We start from the raw sequence: 22,853 nt of genomic DNA on the forward strand, positions 1-22,853 counted from the left end.
TTATTAGTTCCTCATGGCCACAGTGTCTTAGAACTGCAAATCTTTTAGTCCCACTAGGGTCTAGGTCCCTCTTTTTCCTACAGCTGACCATGGAGGCACTTTCATGCACACACTTTACCTCTCTTCATCTCTCAAATTATCCCAACGTTCAGCCTAGCAAATGGGGATTTGTTGCAACTACATTGCTGTTTGCTTTTAATCAGCTGTTACTTTTTTGTCCTAGGCATGGTTAAGTTGCATTAAAGGAAAATGCAATTCCTGCCTACAGTATGTAGACAGTGGATATTTAGACATTTATATAGAAAAGGAATTTGCTGCAGCATTTCCCTCTCTGTTTTATGCAACATACCTAACTTAGAAGCTAAAACAAGCTTTTTTGCATGAGAGCTCCTCCCATTTTTTTATCTGCATCAGGTGCACTATACAGTGTCATGTTTTTATTGTCTGATTTCTCAAAGCCTAATCCTCAAACTTAATTCTGATTCAGAAGTATTATATAGAAGTTTAAAGTGATGAGTTGCACCTATAGAGGATGATAGTGGCCGTTCTATAACACTGATTGCTTGCAGTATTTATAGCTGACAAATATTTTTGGATTCTGAAAAGAATGCAATTGCTACTAAAGCAAATTTTCAGCTATAGCCAGAGGCTCTAAGAGCATCTATCTTTATGATTCAGAAAAAACTGTAGCTCATGAGTGTTCAGGTCAGTTTTCAACAAGCAATTTAGAAGAAAGCCAAATATAAACAAAACTTCTTTTTTTTTTTTTTTCCCCAGAGAAAATCAGTTTCATCAGTAAGAACTGTTTGTGTGTATGCCGTGAAGGCATAAGCTTATGCCTAAGTACGAGGAGAAACATATGTTTCACAGAAGTGAAGATGGTTTGAATTGCACTGTTGTAAAAGCTTGGAATTTGCTAAAAACACCTAAATATCGTCTGGAAGAATTAATCCTAACAGAGCTGGTCAGCATAAGAAGACCAAACCTAGAATCAAGTGAATGAGGGAGAGAAGAAAATGTAGCTGTTACGTCATGCTGAAATTGAGGGTTTGAATAGCTGACTTTTTTTTTAAACAAATATAGAAGGCACATAGAATTCTTTTTGAAGTCCTGTATGCAATGGTCACTTTTAAACTTTGAAGGAAAACTTTGAATGAAAACTTTGAGACTTCATACCTTATTTTGATTTTCATCTCTGTTTTCATCTTTTTAGTATGGAAAAAAGATTAGTAATCTGATGCAATCTTTAGTTGTAGAAAATACATTGTGATACTTTATTTATGCGTTATAATAAAATGACATCCATTATGAGAAATGGATTATGATACTTAAAATACTTGGATTAAGACATTTGGGTTTATGAAAATTAGCAACATTTACAGGGTTTTTTACAACTAAAATTATTCTGTTAAATATCATACTTTGACAGTTTGCATGTTTATCCTTCCGATAGTCTTGCAAAGTGCATTAATAGGCTTACCTTAGCTCAAGAGTAAGTACTGAACAGAAATGTCTCAGTTTAGTTTCATGTTCAATGGAAACATAATCATCCAGAGAATAGAAAAGCAACTGGCTACTGCAAAAAATTGTATAAGAATATAGGTTGTTCGTTCATCTGCTTAACTTCATTCAGCTCTGCACTAGTAGAGCTGCTAGGTCATTTAGAAGTTCTGGCCATCTCAAGAAAGCCAAGCTTCAAACACCAGGACTATGTAGTGGCAACAAAAGGCTGACTTTGAAAACCATGCTGATGTTTACCATGAGGCTGTAATAATCAAGAAAAGGTGCTGAGAATTGCTTTGACTGGATTTTGGAACTTGATGCTGAATAGATCTTACAATGCCTGCAGCTCCTGAGCATTATCAAAGGCCTCTTTTCTTTGCCCTTTCATATGCCAAAATATTTCAGGTCTCCAGTTAGGAAGTGTTTTAATGTCTGCAGATGCTTTTAAATGGTTATGACTTACTGATTTTTGGCAAAAAAAGAGAAAAGAACTAAGTTCTGAGAAGTATATTTGAGCATTTAGCAACTAGAAGGTTAAGCTAAAGAAAAGTAAATGTACTACTCATATTTCACAGAATATTTTGAGTACTTATCTTTCAAAACATTTAATCCCATTACAAGTACCCATGAGAATGGTCCTTATTTTGAAGACAGAAAATACGCAAAAGTCAACATGTTACTGTGTCTCTTCAGCACAGCTTAAATGTGAAAAGTTTATAAATTGCTATCTCGTAATCAAGTGAGATAATTAATTATAAATTAGATGAATGCTGCAAAGGATTGTTCCATTAGTAGGTATTCCTCAAACTTAAGTTGTTGAGAAATGGTTACAACTAACAAGGACAGTCTCTATATGCACAATGGCCTGAGTATTCCTCACTAATATTTCTTCATGTTGTCAAACTTAACAAATCTGTGTTATTGCCATGGCATGGAAGGATCAAGAAAAGGTTTGTACCTCATCGACACGTGAACCTCAGTGCTTGGCTGAGCCTGTCAATGCAGTCTCTGCCTAGACACACAAGAAAAAGTTCCCATGACAATTATACTTGTTCTTTCCTAACCAATTTCAAGTGATTTGTTCACTCTGGGGACTAAATTAACCTCAGGTATATCCTTACCACTATTAGATTTTGTATTTTGCTTGCTACATATTCAGACAAGGTGAATGAGAATGCATTGTGTCTCAGGCAGGCAGAGGAATACCTTTAGGAAGGCTTAAACTATCTGCATTCTTGGTCATCCAAGGATATATATGGCTGTGTAATATGTCTGTATAGGGGCATCTTGTTCCTCCTCTGACAAGTTGTGATCTATTCTTGGGGAGATAGCTGTGGAAACAGACAACCTTTTTCAAATTAGTTTTTGGTCTTTTTATGTTAGATAGACAAGAAGAAAGTAATGATCCAAAGTTCTGAAGTTAAAACTAACATTGAGATTCAGCAAGACAGGATAACCTTTCAAAGTGAAGGTGAGGATCTGGGTGACAGGAAAATTGCTTACCAAGTCCGTCTGCCTGGCCTGACTTCCATTTGAATGCAGTTTGATTGAGAGATTTCCTAATCTCTAATTCTAACCGAATTTTGTGTTCCTTTTTGTGTCTACACAGCCAAAGTGCAAAGACCTTGGTTAGGAATACCGACTCAGTATTAGTTCAACAGAGTTGAAGCCTGGGCATGTTCAGCGTGAATGCCAGCCAGTTAGAGACATCTTTGGAAGTGTAAGAGAAAGTTAAGCAACCATGTAAACATTGCCTGAATTCATAAGTTTTAATTAATCACTAGACTGAGGATGTGATAAATGTCTGTCAGTATGCAATGCACTATAGTAAGAAGCAGAATGGATTACTGCAAACCAGTGCCGAATGATAAAACAAACATGTTTTACAACTGAAAATCATTTGTGCAATCCATTTTCTTTCCCATTGCAACAGATGTGGAATGTGCGTATGGTTACTTGCCTTGTGGAGAATAGCATGAAAATGCATAGAAAAGGAACCAGGGTAATGAATACAACTGTTACTATTGTCATAGATCTTCAAAGAGTGTTTTAATAAAGAAACTAGCTAAAATCAAGGGATGAAGACTGAGTTTTCAGAACTGTGAATTGAAGTTGAACGCAAGCTTCAAAAGCCAAAAAACAACTAGCAATATTCTGATGTTTGTATTTCACAATATCATTTGAGTGCTGTAATCACTCTTAACTGCAGTGAGGAGAGAGGACATATAAAAATTATATCTTGTCATGTAATGCCAAAATCACTTTCAGTAGTTCTGAGGAAGTACAATGTGTAGCAATGACTTTAGACTGCAAGCTGGTTTATGTTCTATTTATTTATATTACTTCCTAAAACAATGGGTTAAAGCCCTTAAAGTGAACCATAATCTATAAGAACATACTGTTAGACCAGTGAAAAGATGTAAGATTTCATGCTCAAGGATGAGGCTGTCTTTTTTTAACTGATTTTTGTAACTGTCTTTCATAACAAGTGGTTATGCAAGACCTCATAGTGCCACAATAAATAGTAATAAATGTTGGATTAAGTTTATGACATAAGTGCCCTCTTCAAAAATACTTTAACGCATGCTAAAACTATTACATTGAATTATAAAGTTAGTTAAAAGTAGGAGATCAAGCCAAAGAGAACAAACATTGTCTTTACCACCTCATTCACAACAGTGGTCTGCCTACCCTCCTTCAGCTGAGCTTCAGAGATTGGAAGGGAAAAAAATCAGAATTCATTTTGCCACACATATATCATGGGAAAGAAAAAAATCAAAAAACCTCACTCTTCGTGGCCCATGTAAATAATTGACTAGAATTTTGAAGTTAGAATCTGGATTATAGTCATTTTTAGCAGAGAAATCAAACTTTACCTGAAGCCCTAATAATTTTGTCTCTTTTACACACTAAAGTGTAAGGAGATACAACGCAGAGAATGAAGGACAATGGCTAGAGTTCCCAGCTCCATTGCTGCTTTCTTCTAGTCTGAGATGAACTCACTCCATGACTGATTACATCTCAGCTGAGCACTCTGGATGTTGTGAAGCACTGTTCCATGCTGCTGAATCTCTCCAGCAGGCCCAAGAGTTGGTGTCCTGGGTTCAGCTGAGACAGACTTAATTTTCACAAGAAGATGGTTGGGCTGACCCAAACAGCCAATCAAGTGGGATATTCTATACCATGTGATGTCATGCTCAGTATTAAAGTGGGGAGCTGGCTAAAGGAAGGGCTTTCGCTACTCAGGAGCAAGCTGAGCATCGGGTGGTGAGAATATTGCATGTTGTATATGCTTTTTGTTGGAATGATTGGTGGTTGTTTTCTTCTCCCTTTGCCATTCCGTTAAACGGTTCTCATCCCAGCCCATGAGTTTTGCTTTTTTCCTTCTGATTCTCCTCCCCTTCCCACTGGGGAGGGGGAAGGAGTGAGAGAGTAACTGCGTGCTTCTTTGTTGCAAATTGAGGCAAAACTATAACAGGTGGTAAGGACTTTGTTCAAACACTGCAACCAGGTCCATCCACCACATAGCTCAGAAATGCCTGGGTTTACCTGGATATACTAGGTAGTATGTCAGGTATATATATCCATGTGTATGCCAGAGGAAGAAAAGGCAACAAGATTTACTGATGGGATGTTGAGTAACTGACAAATTTATGTTTGGAGTTAGAGCATATGGCTAAGCAGAAGTGAGTTTATTCTTCAGGGAGGTAAGATCTGAATGCTGAACAGTGATTTTTCTACAAGTTAGACTTGTCCAGTGAATAGGACATTTGTCTTCAACTTGGTAAAACTGGATTCAGGTTTCTTCTTCCTATAGACCTTGAGAAAACATTAAATAAATCACTCATGATCAGTGTAAGAAAAAAAAACCAGTTTTTATTAACAGCACAGATCGCCAAAAAAATGATTTACTCAATTTTTTCTTCTCAAATAGTGTAAAGTAGGAGATCTGATGAGAGCTGAGTAGCATATGTAGATCCTTGCTGAAACAATGTTGAGCACACAGCTGCTGCTGTGGCAAATTACATTATAGATTGCTGAATTTAGGCATGAGGTTATTATTTTTATTCTTAAGTGAAGGTAGAAATACTTTGTTGCACTGAAGGCAAATAAGATGAAATCGTCCCCTCAGTCAATTCATAGGGATTTTAACATTCACTTCAGTGCACCACAACTCTACAAAGGGTGTAGGAAAGGAATTTAGAATAGACAATGCAACAGGTAATTGAGGGATGAAGCAACCTAAATGGACTCTGAGACAATCATCATCACCAAAATCTTTATTTAAACACCAGCAAAAGTTCGTGAAGGATTTGTATTTGAAAAAGTTGGTAGCTAAAACACTAAGTGAAAGCAGTGAGCCAGTAAAATGTCTTTGTCTTCCGCAATAAAGGAAATGAATGATAGTAGCACAAAAGTTACAACAGAAGACACCATCCATCAAGAGAGCTCTTAAAAAGTACGTTGTAGGGAACAATTGTGCAATGGCAGGGGGATGAATTAGACGACAAAAAGAAAATTCATTTGAGATATCTGAAATGATCTTTTGTTCTTGTTTGCTACAACTGGAAGAGAGGAAACTGCATACATTAATAAGAGAAAGATACAGGCATTGCAGAAGCAGAGTCCATGCAGATGTGCTGTAGCTAGTGACTATATTTCAAAGGTCACTGAATGATCATTAAGGACGAGTAAGATTTATTTTAAAAGTATACAGAAGTGATATATATGAACAAGGAAGGCAAACTCTGTATTTTCTGACCACATCAGTTAAATATGTAGGTTTTACATATACTTGAGAGGAGGAGATGTTTAACCCACTATCTATGAACGCTGTGGGATCTTTCATAATCATCAGCACCTTGTAGATAGATATATGATCTTAGAAAGCAAAATTTAAAATGGACTAGGGAATGTTGGAAAGACAAGAAGTTCGACGCCCTAACATGGGGTGCCACTTCACTCTAGAAGTGACCCTAACAGAACTGTAAGTAACCCCAGCACTGGCAGTGTCTTTACTGACAGAGCAATGTCTTCCAGCAACCAAGCAGAGTGAGCAGAGCTGGGTGCTGGTAATAGGGTCCACCAATAGTCCCAGGCTAGGCAAAGTGGTGATTCAGGTTCAAGGTCCATCCAAAGAGCCCAGTCAGGAGCAGAAGGAGATGGGAGCACAGACAGAGCTGGAAGAAAGGCTACAAGGTGGAGCCATCCAGAGACAGGGCTGGGAACAGGTACTCCTGCAGCACCAATTGGGCAGGGACTTACGGCCTTGGGCTAAGCTGAAATGGGAATCCTTGTCCATGGGCAGGGTGCATGGATGTGGGCCCACACTAGGGCTAGACAAGGCCAGTGAGGCTCTTTGGTGCCCTCAAGGCTCTTGACACCTCAGATTTTTGGCAAATTCTGAGGATAGTGATGACAGCATATAGATGTCTACAGTGTAAACACCTACAGCTGAGCTAACCTGAGCTAGTCACTCTCATCAAAAGAGAAACAAGCAGAATTCTTCTCACCCTAAAGCAGACTTCTAACAAAGTTAAACGGCAGATCAGTATAGGCTAGTAACTGGCTTACATAAAGACCTCCACATTGCAGTGATCCAAATTAGGGGAGGTGACCAGATTGTCAAATTGCATACTAAGCAGCAGCATAGTGATGAGCAATAAATCCTACTCAGTACCTTGAATTCAAAATTAGAAATGCCTTGCCACCTTTTTCACAATGTGAAAAACATTGTTATTTTGCTAAGTGTCAGGAATGACACTATGGAGGTTTTTGAAGTTGACTGGGAATTTTAGGATTGTGTCATTTAATGAATGTCTTTTTTCTTTTTAAATCAGCAGACGTTCAAATAAGGGCCTATCTACAAATATGCAATAAATAGATAGCCAGGTTAGACTATGTAGTAAAATACAATGAATTGGCTTTGTAGAACAGAGTGGCATTTTATCCATGTATCAGTGTCATGAAAGAAATGACAAGAATGGTCAGAAAACAAAAACATGGAGGAGATACAGATCCTGATTTGAGTTATGCTAGCATGAAGATATTTAAAAATCTAATTAAGAAAGCACCACTTGCTTTGCTTGTTTAATTTTCCTTTTAATACGAGACTAAAACAGTTATTTAACTTGCCTGTTAGTTATTAGCTCTCTGAGAATCTTGTTATTCTTTCTTACAGGTGATGTTGGTGATTGGGGCAGCTCTTAATGCAAAGGCATAGGTGTCCTTCCCCAAAATCACTTTATAAACTTTTTAAAGTCTCAGTAAACCTCATTCCTTGTCACCAGCCATTGTCTTAATAGCAACACACAGTGGCAACGGAATCTATCAGAGAAATTGCTCAGAAACTTCTAACAATAAGTAACAAGTTTCCATAGATGCATAGACATACCTTTTACTGATATTTACACATTTGCATGTCATAGTCTACAGCAAAGTGTTTTCTTGAGATTTCCTCAGCAGTAGAAGGCAAATGCTGCAGACCACTTTTCCGGTTTTGAGGGTTCACCATGAAGGAAGAACAGTGAAGTCAGCATGATGTGGTCTGGAACATCTGTTCTCCACTGATTCAGCTACACAATCCCTTGAAAGACTGAAATAGTGTCAGGTATCTAATTCACAATATGTAGGTCAGGGAAGAAAATTCACTTTTTCTTCAATAAAAACTCATGAATCTTCAGGTTACTTGCACGACATTTTTGTTGGACAAATTGCAGCCCCTTTCTCCCCTCTGAACTGTGTCCTTTTATCCTGTTTTCATCCTTTTACCATCTGTTTATTCCCCTTTCACTCCCTATTTCTGAGCTTCTAGTCTCACTGATAGTGAATCTCCCTTTGATCCTCTTCATTGATCAAACCCTTGTGTGAGTCTTTCCCTTCTGCAATTTAAGAAACTGTAATAAACTCTGACCCTCGTGAGGGTTTTCCTGTCACTTGCCTTTTCTGTTTTATAGTCTCACAAGGTCCTTCACTTCCGTTGTTCTATTTAGAAATGTCTCTTATCTTACAAGCATTTGGGGTTTTTTTGTTTGTTTTTTTTTTTCCTTTGTAAGATCTTTCTGGCTTCTTTCTTTGGTCCTGGCTTTCTTCTTTGATATCAAGAAGACATACCTTTTTACACTGCATGAAAAATCTGAGCCACTTATTACTGTTTCTTGCTGAAATCCATTATGATCTTTTAATCTACTTGATAATCAAAAATATCTTTTCTCTTGCTTCCTAACTTGCTTTGTGATCATCGTCTTCACTCTTCATTTGCCCCCTTGTGGTTTTTTTTCTGACTCTGTACCTGATCTTGGCTATTTCATGGAGGCACTACAATCAAGAAAAGTCTCCAAAAACCCCGAATTGTCTCCCAAATCGCTCATTTATGCCCAGTGTTTCAACCGCAACAGCTGGAGGAAGCAGAACAAGCATCAAGTGTCATTTACCTAAGATATCAAGTATTTTAATTTGCTTTCTCAATCCTCATCTCAAAGCACATGCAACTGAATTTGGGTGACACAGTATGGGCATATTATGTGGTAAGTGTGAAATAACGTAACTGCCAAAGGGGACAAGAGCATTTCTAGCTTGAACAGACACCACAAAATTGTTTATATCAAGCTCAAGAAAATTGACCTAATCAACTGATACACATTTCTGCTAACAATATTTTAAGTAGGAAAGTGTTTCTCCTGACAAGCATGACAAATACTGTTACAGTATTTTCTTGCCTCTGCTCTGTGACAGTGGCAGCAGAGTTATTATTAAGCTCAGCCAGAGCTATTTATACTCTGGGACTTGCAGTGCTCCACTCCCTACCAGGATTTCCCTGCTTAATCTGGGAGAGAAACAAATAAAGGGAAGGAAAAAAAGTTAAATCCTGTCCTTTTTTAAAAATGTTTATGCTATTTGTAATCAAAGTAAGAATGTAAACCCAACTTCCTAATCCAGTTGGTTAGGTTAAAATGAAATAGAAAACTTATCTTCTTTTTATTACTGTTTTTTGTCTTATTTGCACTTCCTTTTCTCCTGGTTTAGATTGCAAACTAAGGGACAGGAATGGCTGCAGCACAGAAGGCAGAAGCCAAACCCCAGTACATCAATCCAATGAACTATTCCTTATTAAAAAAAAAACAACTAAACAAACAAATAAAGCCCAAAAAAACTTTTTTATTTGGGTTACTTCATGCGTGACTGAAGAAAGTTTACTAGCCAAAATGATTTTGTGTTGAGTGACAGATCTGAAGTAACCTTTGATCAAAATGATGCTGACCTCTCCATTTAAGTCCTATACAAAGAACAGGTAAAATGTATTCTTATCATCTGCAGCCCCAGAAGACCCTTCACTGTTCTTGTTTTTAGTAGGAAGGAGATTTTAGCAGGTTATAGTGATTCAAAATGGTAAAGCTTGTTTTTCCCTATGCTGCAAACGTGCATTCCTTAAGCTGAAAATTAACAGGAGAGAGTCAAGGTTCTTTCCCTTTTCCAACACTTACTGTCATCTGCAGAATAGCTGAAGATCACTGCATATATGTTGCAGGCCACCAAGACAAGAACATATTCCCATTGCCTTCCTAAAACTCTTCTCTTCAAACTCAAGTATTCTTGCTGACCAGAGAACTGTGAAATGAAGTTTGGTTTGCATAAAGGTCCAAACTGGCAGACCACTGGATTTCTCTGAAATAACTTAACCTTTAACCACGTGAAAACAGAAAATAGATTTCTAGAAACTTTCTTAAGAATAAATTTATATAAGAGTCCCTCCTGATGCTCTGTTATGTCCTTTTGGTGTTCAGGTTAACTTGAACATACACTCATTAATCACATTATTCTGCATCACAGACCTTCAGTAAACTTCTGCTTTCCATTTCCTTAAATGGATTGGTTTCAAATGACATGGTCAAAGGAACCCTACTGAAAGAGGTTTAAAGTTTTCTATGGACCTCAAGACTCAATTTCTATCTATTTGAAATGCTGGAGATCCCACCTGGAGTCCTGCGTCCAGCTCTGGAGCCCTCAGCACAGGAAAGACATGGACCTGTTGGAGCGGGTCTAGAGGAGGGCTACAGAAATGATCATGGGGTGGAACATCTCACCTATGAAGAAAGAATGAGAGACTTGGTGTTTATCAGCCTGGAGAAGAGAAGGCTCTGGGAAGACCTTATTGCAGCCTTTCAGTACTTAAAGGAGGCTTTTAAAAAAGACAGGGACAATCTTTTTAGCAAAGCCTATTGTGATAGGACAAGGGGTAATGGTTTTAAACTAAGGGAGGGTAGATGATGAAACACTGGACCAGGTTGCCCAGAGAAGTAGTGGAGGCCCCATCCCTGGAAACATTCAAGGTCGAGTTGGACTGGGATCTGAGCAACCTCATCTAGTTGAAGATATCCTTGCTCATTGCAGAGGGGTAGGGCTAGATGACCTTTAGAGATCCCTTCCAACCCAAACTATTCTATGATTCTGTATTAGCACACCCCCAAGCTATCAAGTAATAGCATATTTTGTGGTTCTAATTGGCTTAATACCTGCACAATTTTTCCAACTTTTTTTTCTAATAGAAACAAAGGTCGCAAATTCCTTTTTACTTTCAGCTATTCACCCCACAGTTAACACCATTTGTAATCTCTTGGTTTCAGATTCTGACAAAGACGACTTGCATTTTCTAACAACAGGACAAACACTATTGCCATGTATTTCAGATGCTAAACTATACATACTACAATCTTTACAATAAAAGCAAAATTCAGTCATTCAGATTTTTGTTTTTTTAATAGTTAGGACTGACACTGGGATTTTTGCACCATATCACTTACGAACGTTTGCTTTCTTTAACTCTTTTTTACTGTGACAAAAAGAACCCCTTTCCTATGTTGTCATTTACTCTTAACTGATTCACTTTTCAAAATAAAACAAAAATATGTTTTTCAGAAGATTTCCTAAGTGTCCTAGTAGCTTTTTAAAGGAAAAAAAAAATCAGCTGAGACACCTGCAAGGAAGCCTAATTCACCTTTGTCCTCAACTTTTTAAGATCAAATAAATGAATATTCAGTATTCTTTGGCAGTGCACAAACTTCCAGGCTACTACATTTACAAAAGTTCTATTTCTCACTTTTAAAGTAACTTCACATAGTTATTTCTTTATTTTTAGATATATTTCTCTCTATTTGAAGCTTAATCACGCTACCAATTTTCAGATTAATGATTTGGAATACTTCATTAGTATTCTGTCTGTCAAGGGTTTTTTTGGCATCCAGATTTTGAACAATGTCTGGAGAAAATAATTTATAAATAAATTACTCAGAATGGTTTTGGTTTTGGTTGGTTAAAACTTGTCTGAAAATGTTTGCAGAAGTTGCTAAGGACTTCCTTTGCATCTTTGTCTTGTACATTTGCTCGGTATCAGGAAAATTGCTGTCTGAATATTGCAGATATGTTCATTTGACACAGAAAGATTGCATCCATTTTATGTAAGAAAGTAATGATTGTCCTCAATTTGTTTTCTGTTAAGACAATTCATTTTTGAAGGACAGAAAGAACAAAAGATGAAACACAATGCTGTCTAGGTTTCTCTTTGGTTTTTGCCATCTTTGGCAAAGTGGCCATGCTTTGTTACATTCTTAAGTGCGTTGCTCTCTCAGTTCTTAACTGTGTTTCTTACCGGCTGCAGTGGTAAACCAGTACATGCAGATCAATACTGTTTCCCTTACAAGCAATAAAATGGCCTTCTGTTTTCAAGGACTTCTGAATGTAGGTTAAAAATGACCAGTAATTTTTTTTTTCTGCCAGCATTATCTTCTGTCTTCAGCATGCCATCAACTGCTGCTTGGATGAACAGAATATTACATGGACCATTCAGCAAGTAAATAGATTCTTGGAACAAATCTTTAGCAAGTGTCTACATTATGTATATCTAATTACTATAAATGGAATTTTTTTTCCAGGGCAACATGTATTCTTCCATGTTGCTGTTAACTAAGACTTCCAAATACGGAGCATAACATTGCATTACAACACTTCCTATTTTAGCAGCATAGTTTCTATACCAAGAGATTCTTCCCATTTGGGACTTGCTTCAACAAGAAGAGAAAACACTGTAAATGATCAAGCAATTCTGTTTGAAGATGACGATGAAGAATTCAGGAAAATAATTATTTGTCAGCCACTACCATTCAGCAGATAATCTTGACTTGTTAACAGAATTCAGTGGAAGCTTCTTGTATGACAGCACTTGCTCTAAATAATGAGCTCAGTCATGAGATTTCTGACTTCAGCAGCCTGAGCGTGGTTTCACTGTGTCTTGTATTTTTCCTCCAGCAGTTGTTCACTATGATTATTAGATATCCACCAATGTGCCATTTTTTCTGTTTTAGAGGATACTTAACACTGCGGATTCTATCCGTAAGATTTAAAAATCACTGCTACTGCTGTGGGGTTTTTTTCATGGTTTTACATCAAATACTATATGTTCTGCACAGTTCTTTATGCAAGCCTCTTCTAGCAACAATTGATTCTCTTATACTAACATTATGTCTTTGAATATCACTCAGCTATTCTCCACCTACGCTGGGACATAACGTGCTGTCTTTTGACTAATGTGACAATGTAACATTGTAAGACACCCATTTACTTAAAAAAAGTATCTAAAAAAATACAAATTTTCACTTAAAAAACAAAAAAATTACAAATTTTTAAACTCAAATAGCGGATTTTTATTAGCTGTTTGAGGAACACACACTCATAAAGTGTTATCTATATTTTCTTTATAGTAACCTAATAGTATTCACTATGAGCTATATATAGTTCTACAAGAATTTAGCAACTGAAACATCATCTAAATTGTTAAATTATTGAGGAGCTGAATATATACATCTATGTGATATCTACTTTGTGTAGAATTAGCAAAGAACCTAACGATTCTAAATGATTGTAAAGATACAGGAAGCAGGAAGAAAAGATTCAATCTAATAACAAGAGTTGTCTGAAGAATGTCATTTTCAAGTGAGCTGCAGCTTTCATCTGCTCTGTAGAAACGTTGAACAGCGTGAATTAGAGTGTGGGAGCTTGGGAGCTGACAATGGCTAGAGAGCACACTTGAGATACAGGAAAAGTCTGTGGGCAATTTACATTGGTATGCTACACCCAAAGGGTTATGCTCAAAGGCATCTGAAGTCAAGGAGAGACCAGCTCCTCAATTTACAGTGAAGAACAGACTTGTTTAGCTTGTTCTTCTACCGAAAGAAGAAACAAAATAATATAAACAAAGGAGATGACAGTGACATCAAACCTATAAAGCTACTGTCACAGATTAAATTCAGTAAAAATGAAGTCCAGGCAATAACACAGCAATAGCTTCGATTCACTTCAAGAACTGCTTATCAGAAAACACCATTTAGCCATCAGTGATTAAGAACAGTGCTGTTATAACAGAAATGACATCCCTATCCAGTGTGTCACTTCATCTTGGAAACATTAATATATCTTATTGAGAGACTTTTATTTAATCTCATGGCTGCTACCTGTCTGTTGGAGCTATGGTTGTCTGTATGAGTATGAGAAGATAAATAGATGAGTGAAGTATAATAAAACAGAAGAGGAAGGTCAAACTCTGAACAATTATGTTCATAGCAGATTTGCTTGTACTAATAGCAACCTATTTTAATTTGAGACTATTTAGATGTACAACTTCCTTAGTTTTTGATTTCTTTAACATGTGAAAGAAAGAGGTATTCTGAGAGCTGAATAGGTGAAAATGTTGGACAATTCAGAGAGCTGCAGAATCGCAGGAAAAATGGACACTAAATAAAGTAGCTATGAAGCACTGGAAGAGGATCCTGAACGGTGCTGCAATCCTAGAGCTTGTGTGCTGTTTTAGAAGGGACCTGATATACTGGGGAAGCCCTGACAATTTTACTACTAACTTCACTGAGTAAGAGACGTATAGTTATCTTTTTATATAAAGAGAGTTTACTATCCAGATGCTTTGCAGAACAAAGGTATCGTTAATTACTGAGAGATTAATTTGATCCTTGTAGTTCCCCCTCTGACAAAACGACATTTTATATCAGCTGAGAGAGACTGGGAGAGAGCTCTCTCTTTTTAATATCAAGATTTATACAGTTCATCAGCTTTACTGATTAGACGTCTGACAGCTCTTTATGTCTCCTAGTATGTTACACCGGCTGCTCCACAGCCACGGACACTGACAGATATTCTTTAGTTTTTAGGAAACCGGCAGTTAAAGTCTGCACTGCTGTTCCTCCAGCACCGCCTGAAGTTCCAGATCCTTGCTGAAGTATTGCTGCAGTGCAACAGATGAACATTGCACAATAACAGACTTTGCTCTCCCAGAGCTCAGTGTTTTGCTCAGTGTGATCATGACATTATATAGCTGCATAACTGATAAACTAGCATCAGCTCTTCAAAACACCAACAACGTGATTCAGACATGATGTCATGTCGCACATGCCCTCTCCCCAATGCCAAGCATGATTTTGCAACATACTGTATGCTTTATATATAGACAAGCCTGAACAATTCTTTATTGTGTGGTGAAAAAAAATCATGGTACAACTTCCTTATTTCTTTCTTTTCCCCATGTCTTACCTATATGAGCTCTTTGTACTGACTTGACTTGCGTTTATTCAGAATCCCCAACTTTATATTGTGATCTTTGAACTGGTCTGGTGCTACAGTGCCCAACACCGAAAAAAGTCGGCTAAAAATTTTGTTTCAATGTCATTCAGCACAAGTGTACCATCAAAGATAGATGTGTGGTAAGACAGCCTGACCACAAAGTTCTCAAGTGCATGGCCTTGCTGGAATTCTGTTTTGTTGACACTTTAACAGCTATGTAGTTTTTTTCTGCTCTTCTTCTATCAAAGTGTTATGGTGTCCTGAATCAAATTGTCAGGTGAGGCAGATGTTGCAAAAATCAGTACACGGTGCACTGATTAATAAATGCCTTTGGCTTTTTCTGTTCTTCATTGTCCATCTTGCCAGTTAAACACTTTTAAAAAGCCTGAAGGAATGCTTAGTATAGAATTGCATACCTGCCCAGAATGTAAATTCTAAATCTCAGTAAATGAAAGACATATTTCTGCTCTGGTAGATGTTCTGTGCATAAATTGAAAGAAATTTAAGGGGAATGTTAAATTTTGTTTGTTTATTTTAATTCTGAGAAAACTGCAAAGATTTCAACTATCAAACCGACCTTTCAAAATGTTATTGGAAAGGTAGATGAAGGAATGCTGCCTTGCCTTGCCTTGCCTTGCCTTGCCTTGCCTTGTCTTCCACTCCCTTCCCTTTTCCCCAGTAAGACTGTGCCATTGCTGCTGTCACAGTCAGAGCCTTTTAAAGCCTGCCACATCCTATTGTCTGTGTCAACAAGTCACTCTCAGCCTTTAAAGTTCCTTCCCCTTTGCTAACTTCCAAGCAGCATTCAGAGGGTTGTCCCAGTCTAATGTGTATAATAACCATCACCCTTCCGACCTTGATTTAAGTGCAGACTAAGTGAACTGGAAGTCTCCAGGCTCTGTCATTGAATTGGTTCCTAAAGGTAAAATCTCTTATAACGTGAAAAATGCTGTGGAATAGAAGAAGCTGTAAAGAATCTTAAGGTCACCTGCTGTCCTTTACATTCATGCTATAGACTAGAACAGCAGCCTGTGACTCTTTAGTCCACTGAAACATTTCTTTCTTTAAACCTGTTTTTATCTTTAAAAATTGAGTGTGATGTGGTTGCAGCATGGTATATACCAGTTCATCTCTGCCCTTCCCACGTTTTCTAATGCTTTCCATTCTGTTGAATTGATGAATTGATTAATGAATATTAACCACTGTAGTGCACATAAATATGTGAAAATCTGTTACTAGATTAAAAAGCTTTCTTTGAATTTTACAAAATTCAACAAAATGCCAAAAAGAGTTTTTCCCCCAGTATTTAAAAAAATCATGTTATACAAAAAATGTTTTTTACAATAGGGTGCTGAGGAATATAAACTACTGATGGATATGTATTTCTGATGTCTGTATACACTTAAGTGGGTAGGTAGTTTGACATCATACACCTCAGCTGTTTAGTATCCTATTTTTATTAAGAATAAAGAACAGATTTATGACTCTAATTAATTATTCTGTGGTACATTTCTGGAGAAGTGTATGCTTCCCTGGCTGTGGGAGGATGGTGTGATTCCCTAGAAATGCCGATCTGCTCCTGCCTTCCTTGTCTGTTCTGTGATACTTTAGGAAAACAGTAGCAATTTTTTGTTTACTCCTTTCTTGTTAAATATTTTCAGATTCTCCAGTGTACCTTGTGTTCAAGAGTGCTTCTTGAAGGAACCAACTTATATCTGCTTATTCTTAATTCAGGAACTAATTGATCAGTGAAAATACTGACTGAAGTTACACTAGTGCAGACAGTTCAGTTTCTGTACACAGCCGAGAGAGAATGATCAATCTATAAATTAAGACCTTTGGTTCCAATTTTACAAAGCAGAATATAGCCTAAAAATTGCACTACTGTAACAGTTATTTGTTTCTGGAAAAGCCATCTGGAGGCCTAAGACAGGAATTTATCATCCATTATAACTTTTCATATCATCACATTTAATAAAACAACAAACTCTGTCTCCAGGTGTTTGCAATGAAAGCACGTGGCAGAGAGAAATGGGTTATTACAATAGAGGAAGACAGAAAAAGGTAAAAATGAAATTATTTTGATTAGCAAAATAAGAAGCAGATATGGCCCAGCAGTGTCTGGGTATGGTCAAGGGGCAAAAGTACATTTTAATAAGTCTTGAAGAAGACAGTGCAATGGCTTAGTAAATATTTATGCAAATCTTCTTAGCACTGTTTATGTAAAAACACAAAGTTCTTTTAAGTCTTCTATGATTTAGTTAACCAGAATTCTTCCAAGGGAATGAAATGATCATAATTTTTTCATAACTATGTGTAGCATGAAAATTGTCGTGTGTTGCTTGTTTTTTTTTTTGCTCAATTTTGGTTTACTCTTTCAGTGTATTTCAGTTCCTATACAGAGAGATGTACCATAACACTGATTTCCCATGGTGTAAATTAGCGTTCCATAAGACTAGGGGACTTTTACTTTGTTGTTTTATCACCATCTGTTTTTTATCGGTAAATTGCAGGTGAATCTGTCTGGAAGGTCTTCTTCTTCACACCAAACTTCAGTCCTGAAGACTCCAATGGTTGCTACGATTCTCATGTTTGCTTCTGCCATGGAGCATTCATCACACGGCATGATCCCCCACTGCTCTTTGACCTCTCCAGAGACCCTGAAGAGAAAGTCCCACTGACTCCAGAAACAGAGAGCCGTTTCTATGAAATCCTCAGAGTCATACAGCTAGCAGTAGACAATCACACCAGATCCCTGCATGCTGTCCCTGATCAGTTGTCATGGGGCAATCTTCTCTGGAAGCCATGGCTCCAGCTGTGCTGCTCATCTCTCTTTCAGTCTTGCTACTGTGACTATGACTCGGAAGGGAGCCTGCTGGAGGTGCGCATGGGATAAACAAGCTGCAATTTCCTTTCAGAAACTGGAACAAGAGAGTGTGGGTAGCTGACTTGAACCACTGGGGTGCTAGCCCTCAGAAGGTTTTGTTATGTAAGAGGACCTGTCATTGCATAGAAGAGAATTTCAGTCAAGAAAATGTGCCAAGAGAAGGAGGGCAACACACATGTTTTCTGTCTTTATAATACAAGAAGCAGTATGAGGCACATGTTGCCATCCTCATCTATGAATGGGTAGGCTGTAGGGATCTTCTAGATCAGACAAATTTCTAGATCTTCAGCTTTTTTCTTACACAGTAAGGAATTTGCCTATACTATCTGTCAATTACAACCACTAAATGCACACTTTCCTGTACTTTACAGTAAGTATTATCCACCATTAGCAGGACATTCTACCAAGTAATTAAAAATAGAGAGATAATAGTGGAGAGGTCCACCTGAGACTGTAATTTGATTACTGATTTTCCTGGCTTCAGCTGGGATAGAGTTAATTTTCTTCCCAGTAGCTGCTGTGATTTGGATTTAGTACAAGAAGAATGTTGAGAACACTGATGTTTTCAGTTGTTGCTATGAAATTCAGGATTTTTTTCCTGTTTCTTGAATCCAGCTAATGAGCAGGGGTGTGGGAGCTGGGAGGAAGCAGAGCCAGACAGATAACCCAAGCAGGCCAATGGAAATATTCCATACCATAGATATCATGCTCAGTTTATGAATGCGGGTTGAGCGGGGTGGCAGGAATCTTTACTTTCTCATTTCTGTGAGTTTGAATCCTCTCTTGTCCAGGAGTTTGGTCTTTTTCAGGAGTTTCAAAATTCACAGTTTTCCAGGTTCCACTATCACTGCTTGGGGCCTGGCTGTGAATCAGTCATCAGGTGGTGACAAAAATTGCGTTCTACATAGTTTGTTTTGCATTTTCATTATTATAATTATTATTAGCAGTAGTGGTATTAGTATTAATATTTCTTTTGTTGCCTTATTAAACTGTCTTTATCTCAACCCATGAGTTTTACCTTTTCTCCATTTCTCCTCCTCATAACACTGGGGTGGGAAGGGAAGCGGTGAGCGAGCAGCTGGCTAGTGCTTAGTTGCCAGCTGCCGGGTTAAACTATGACGCTGATAGATACATAAAGAGAAGACTGGTAACAGCATCTCTATTAAAAAACAACACGGATATGAAATAATAAACAGAGTGCTGGCAATCTAACATTGCATGTGCCAGAAAAATATAGAGAGCTGAGTAGTGGAAGACCTTGCATTCACATTAAAATGGAACTCCTTAGCTAGTGTCCTATTGCATGGCAGCAACCTTTGTTACAAAAGGAAACCTCTTCAAGTACACTAGTTGTGTGCTACAGTGTGTACTAAAAATCTCCATATATACCTATGTATCTGTATGCAAGCCAAATTCATACTGCCCACAAACCCCGGAAATCCTTCAGTCACTGCTATAGACACACCCTTATGGTCATAGCTCAGTTGCTAAAATGAAAGGTTTGGACCATATTTAGTACGTGTTGCAAATTCACGTGATACGACCAAGACATCTTTCGCTATCTACCTACCATACCTATTCTTCCACTCATGAATTTAGTGTGCATTACAAATAAATAAAATTTGGTCTTCCTTCAAATATCTTTTGCAATTGTTTAAGCTCTCTCAATAGGATCTACCATTTTCTGAGAATGAACTTGGGCTTGAGCTCTTAAAGTCAAATGTAATTGTCTCTGAGTTCTTAGCAAGGCCTTGGGAAATCTACAGTACTTAAGGGCTAATTTCTGTATCCATTTTTATCTGCATCTTATTCAGGCACACATTCTTTCCACTCTACAAGCAGGCAAACTATTTTCTTTGGCAGATTTTACCAGAGGACAACATATCAGCAAGATACTAAAATGATTTGGTGCATGATAATAGAAGATGACTTGCTCCTTATCAGAAAACACTAGTTAATTCCAAGATTATAATGTATTAAGATCTGTTTTGTGGTATTAGCACATCACTAATGCAAAAGTGATCTGCGATGATAGCAATGCCGTTGTTTCAGTCAGCCGACATTAAGGTTGTGACCTGGTTCTTGGGAGCAATTGAAGCTTGTCCTACAAAAACATATTGTGATATATGGTATATTTCTCTGTCTGTAAAACCTAGGCTTTATTTGATTTTTCTGACGCAGTTTCATTCAAAATTTCATTCTCAACAATATCCAAATGCCTGTCCTGGGAAATGTTGTACTCTTTCCTTGAAGTCCTATTTTTCATGTTTCACCTTGTGTTCATGATTGTGTATCTTAAGTATGTGCTCTGCAAGCTCTCTGTAGGTGGCAAAGTCCTGTGCATGCTGATAAAGTTAGTCTGTTCAGGTGTTTCCCTGATAACCACTCAGGATTGTTTATATCATACCTGGAAATCTGCCAGATAACCATTCATGCGTTGTAATTCCCTCTTTGCTTTATTTAAACACTGAATGTACTACATACATAAACTTAGGAAGAAAGATCTCTGCAGTTTGAATAGAAGTAGTCTTCTTCAGTGACCAGTGGCTGCCTCTCAACATTGCGGCAGGATCCATACATCCCAAATTTCTGTTTCTTACCATGTGGCCCAAGAACCGTTTGGCGCACGGCGCTGGTGCCTTTGTGTCTCCCCTTGCAGTGGGTGGGCAGCCCGGGCTGCGGCCAGGCTGCTGGCTGCTCCAGCACTGAGCACTGTGGCGTGGGGGGATACTCTTTGCAGCTCCAGCAGCTCTGCTGCAGCTTACACAAATTTTTTCAAGCAAATATTCCTACTGAAGCATATGGAAGAAAATATATTGTGTCTTAGGTGTATAGCAGCAACTCAGACAAGGTGTTTGGTGTCATTGGATCTGTCTTGTTCCTATGGTTGCTGGGCTGTGACCTTAACAGGGATCTATATTTATATTCTCAAGGAAATCCACATCTACTTCTTTTCATTGGGAAGATGCTATGTTAATATTATTTCTTTTATTTCTGCAGGTGCAAGAGTTGTTTATTCTGTTAGGCACAGCAGCTGTTCTGTGCTGCCTGACTGAGATATCAAAAATGATAATTCTTCTACTGCTCAGATTTCTTCTTGCCTGAATATGGCCTTTCTTTCATAGCCTCCTTGGCTTTTTGGTGACATCTCTCTAATCTCCTTTACTAAAACTTCCACAACTCTCAAACACTTTTCCACCTATTTCTTTGTCACTCAGTCCTCCCATTTGTTTGTCATATTGATTACAAAGGCTATTTTGCTCTAACCAATCAGAAAATGAGAAGTGGTCTTTGTGAAAAGATTTGACTTTTAGGGGTCCTTGACTCTGCTAACCTGCTACTTATTTAAGGTCTAGCAAGGATTAATTTTGCATTATGAAATCTAAGAAATTAAAACACACCCAAGACACCCTGAATAATGAAAATTATTTCTTGCTTGTGGCACAAGCTTCAAGTTTTCCAAATATGTAATTTAGTACAACATTTAATATTTTGAGTTAAGCAGTAAAATAGGAAATCCATTTTTACAATTGTTCCTTCAAGAAAGATTCTGTTAAGAACGGAGCGGTATTTTTCATACTCTATGTTAATGCTATTTCATTTAATGCCTAAAATAAATCTTCCATGTATTACACATGTATTATACCTTTTGGTACCATGCCTTCTGTTCTGGAGGTGGCATGTCAGATCATGATAATTACTCTTGTTTATCTGCAAAAGAAAATGTGAAGCACAATATACCACTTTTGTAATGGTACTGCCTGATTGAACAAGGAAAATTTTGTTTTTCACAGCAGGTTATTGATGGGATATATGTGATTCACATTTTTTTTAACAAGAAAGGCTCAAGAACAATGTACCCCTCTGGTACTTTGAGACTGACTTTCATTCTACCATTTAATGAGCATCTGTATTGTAACATGGTGCCTGTTTGTAGAATGTGTCAATTTAAAATGGGAGTTAAGGTTCAGAGGGAAGTGTATTCCTCTACAGTATTATTTAACAGTATCACATCCTAGTTTGTCACAGAGTCTCTGTGTGGCCCAGAGCAAGTCATTTAACTCCATTTCACAGTTCCTCCTCTGTGCCCAAAGAGTGAGAACAGTATTTCTTTAACTGCTGGAAATGTAGAAAGAACAAGAAAATGTTGAAAGTGGTAGGCTGATAAAGGTGCACTTTCGAGTTAATAAGGCACTTTGCAGAAGGTACATCTTAAGAGCTGGAAAACTAGGAGGTAGAAGATCCCCCTATACTGGGAGGTATGAGATACCCTTAACTTCAGGTTTGCAGATAGATTCTGTGCTTACTGTTTAGCACATGTGAGATAGGGGCCTGGAGGACACAGAACAGATGGCTAAAAAAGATGCGCAATGGGGATTCAGAAAAAGGTATTAGTCACATTTTTCTGATTATATTTATTCTCTCTTTTAGCAGACATAGGAGACTACATGGAATTATTTAAATAATATTTCCCCCCTTGGGGACTTGATGTCACAGGTTCCTGGCTCTTTAAAAATAGAGATGTCCTGACTTGCCTCAATTTATGAAGTCAGAAAAAAAAAAAGGGGGAAATATGACCCTTTGGAGATAGGTGTCAGCTCACTGAAATCTGGCTGAAAGTTTGCAGAGAACTAAATGAATATGGTCTGTATCCTTCACAGCTGAGTGAGAATCATCACTTGCCAGCAAAAGTTTATTTCACATTGTAGTGATGTGTCATCTGGGTGTTCAGATGTGTGGACAATGTGGAAAATTTCACATAAAACATCCCTGATATAGGAACAAATGGAAAAAGAAAGAAAAAGAGGGCAAGCACAGCTACAAAAATCTTATGTTCTAATAG

The 22,853-nt window shown here is 37.6% G+C and overlaps 1 protein-coding gene across 8 annotated transcripts in view; it reads left to right on the forward strand.

The window, feature by feature from the left end:
* STS (steroid sulfatase) overlaps positions 1-20,511 on the forward strand; it is a 118,544-nt gene extending 98,033 nt beyond the window's left edge. For 2 of the 8 annotated variants that reach the window (XM_075427990.1, XM_075427999.1), the window contains 2 exons: positions 15,669-15,722; positions 17,637-20,511. In XM_075427990.1, the coding sequence (XP_075284105.1) occupies positions 15,669-15,722; positions 17,637-18,019 (437 nt within the window). In that variant the 3' untranslated portion in view covers positions 18,020-20,511. Of the gene's footprint in view, positions 1-777; positions 1,202-12,276; positions 12,368-15,668; positions 15,723-17,636 lie in introns of those variants that run through there. The other 6 variants (XM_075428009.1, XM_075428020.1, XM_075428030.1 and 3 more) reach the window with 5 other exon arrangements.
* The last annotated feature ends 2,342 nt before the right edge of the window (positions 20,512-22,853 follow it).

Source organism: Opisthocomus hoazin, chromosome 1 (genome assembly GCF_030867145.1).
Source record: "Opisthocomus hoazin isolate bOpiHoa1 chromosome 1, bOpiHoa1.hap1, whole genome shotgun sequence".
NCBI lineage: Eukaryota > Metazoa > Chordata > Aves > Opisthocomiformes > Opisthocomidae > Opisthocomus > Opisthocomus hoazin.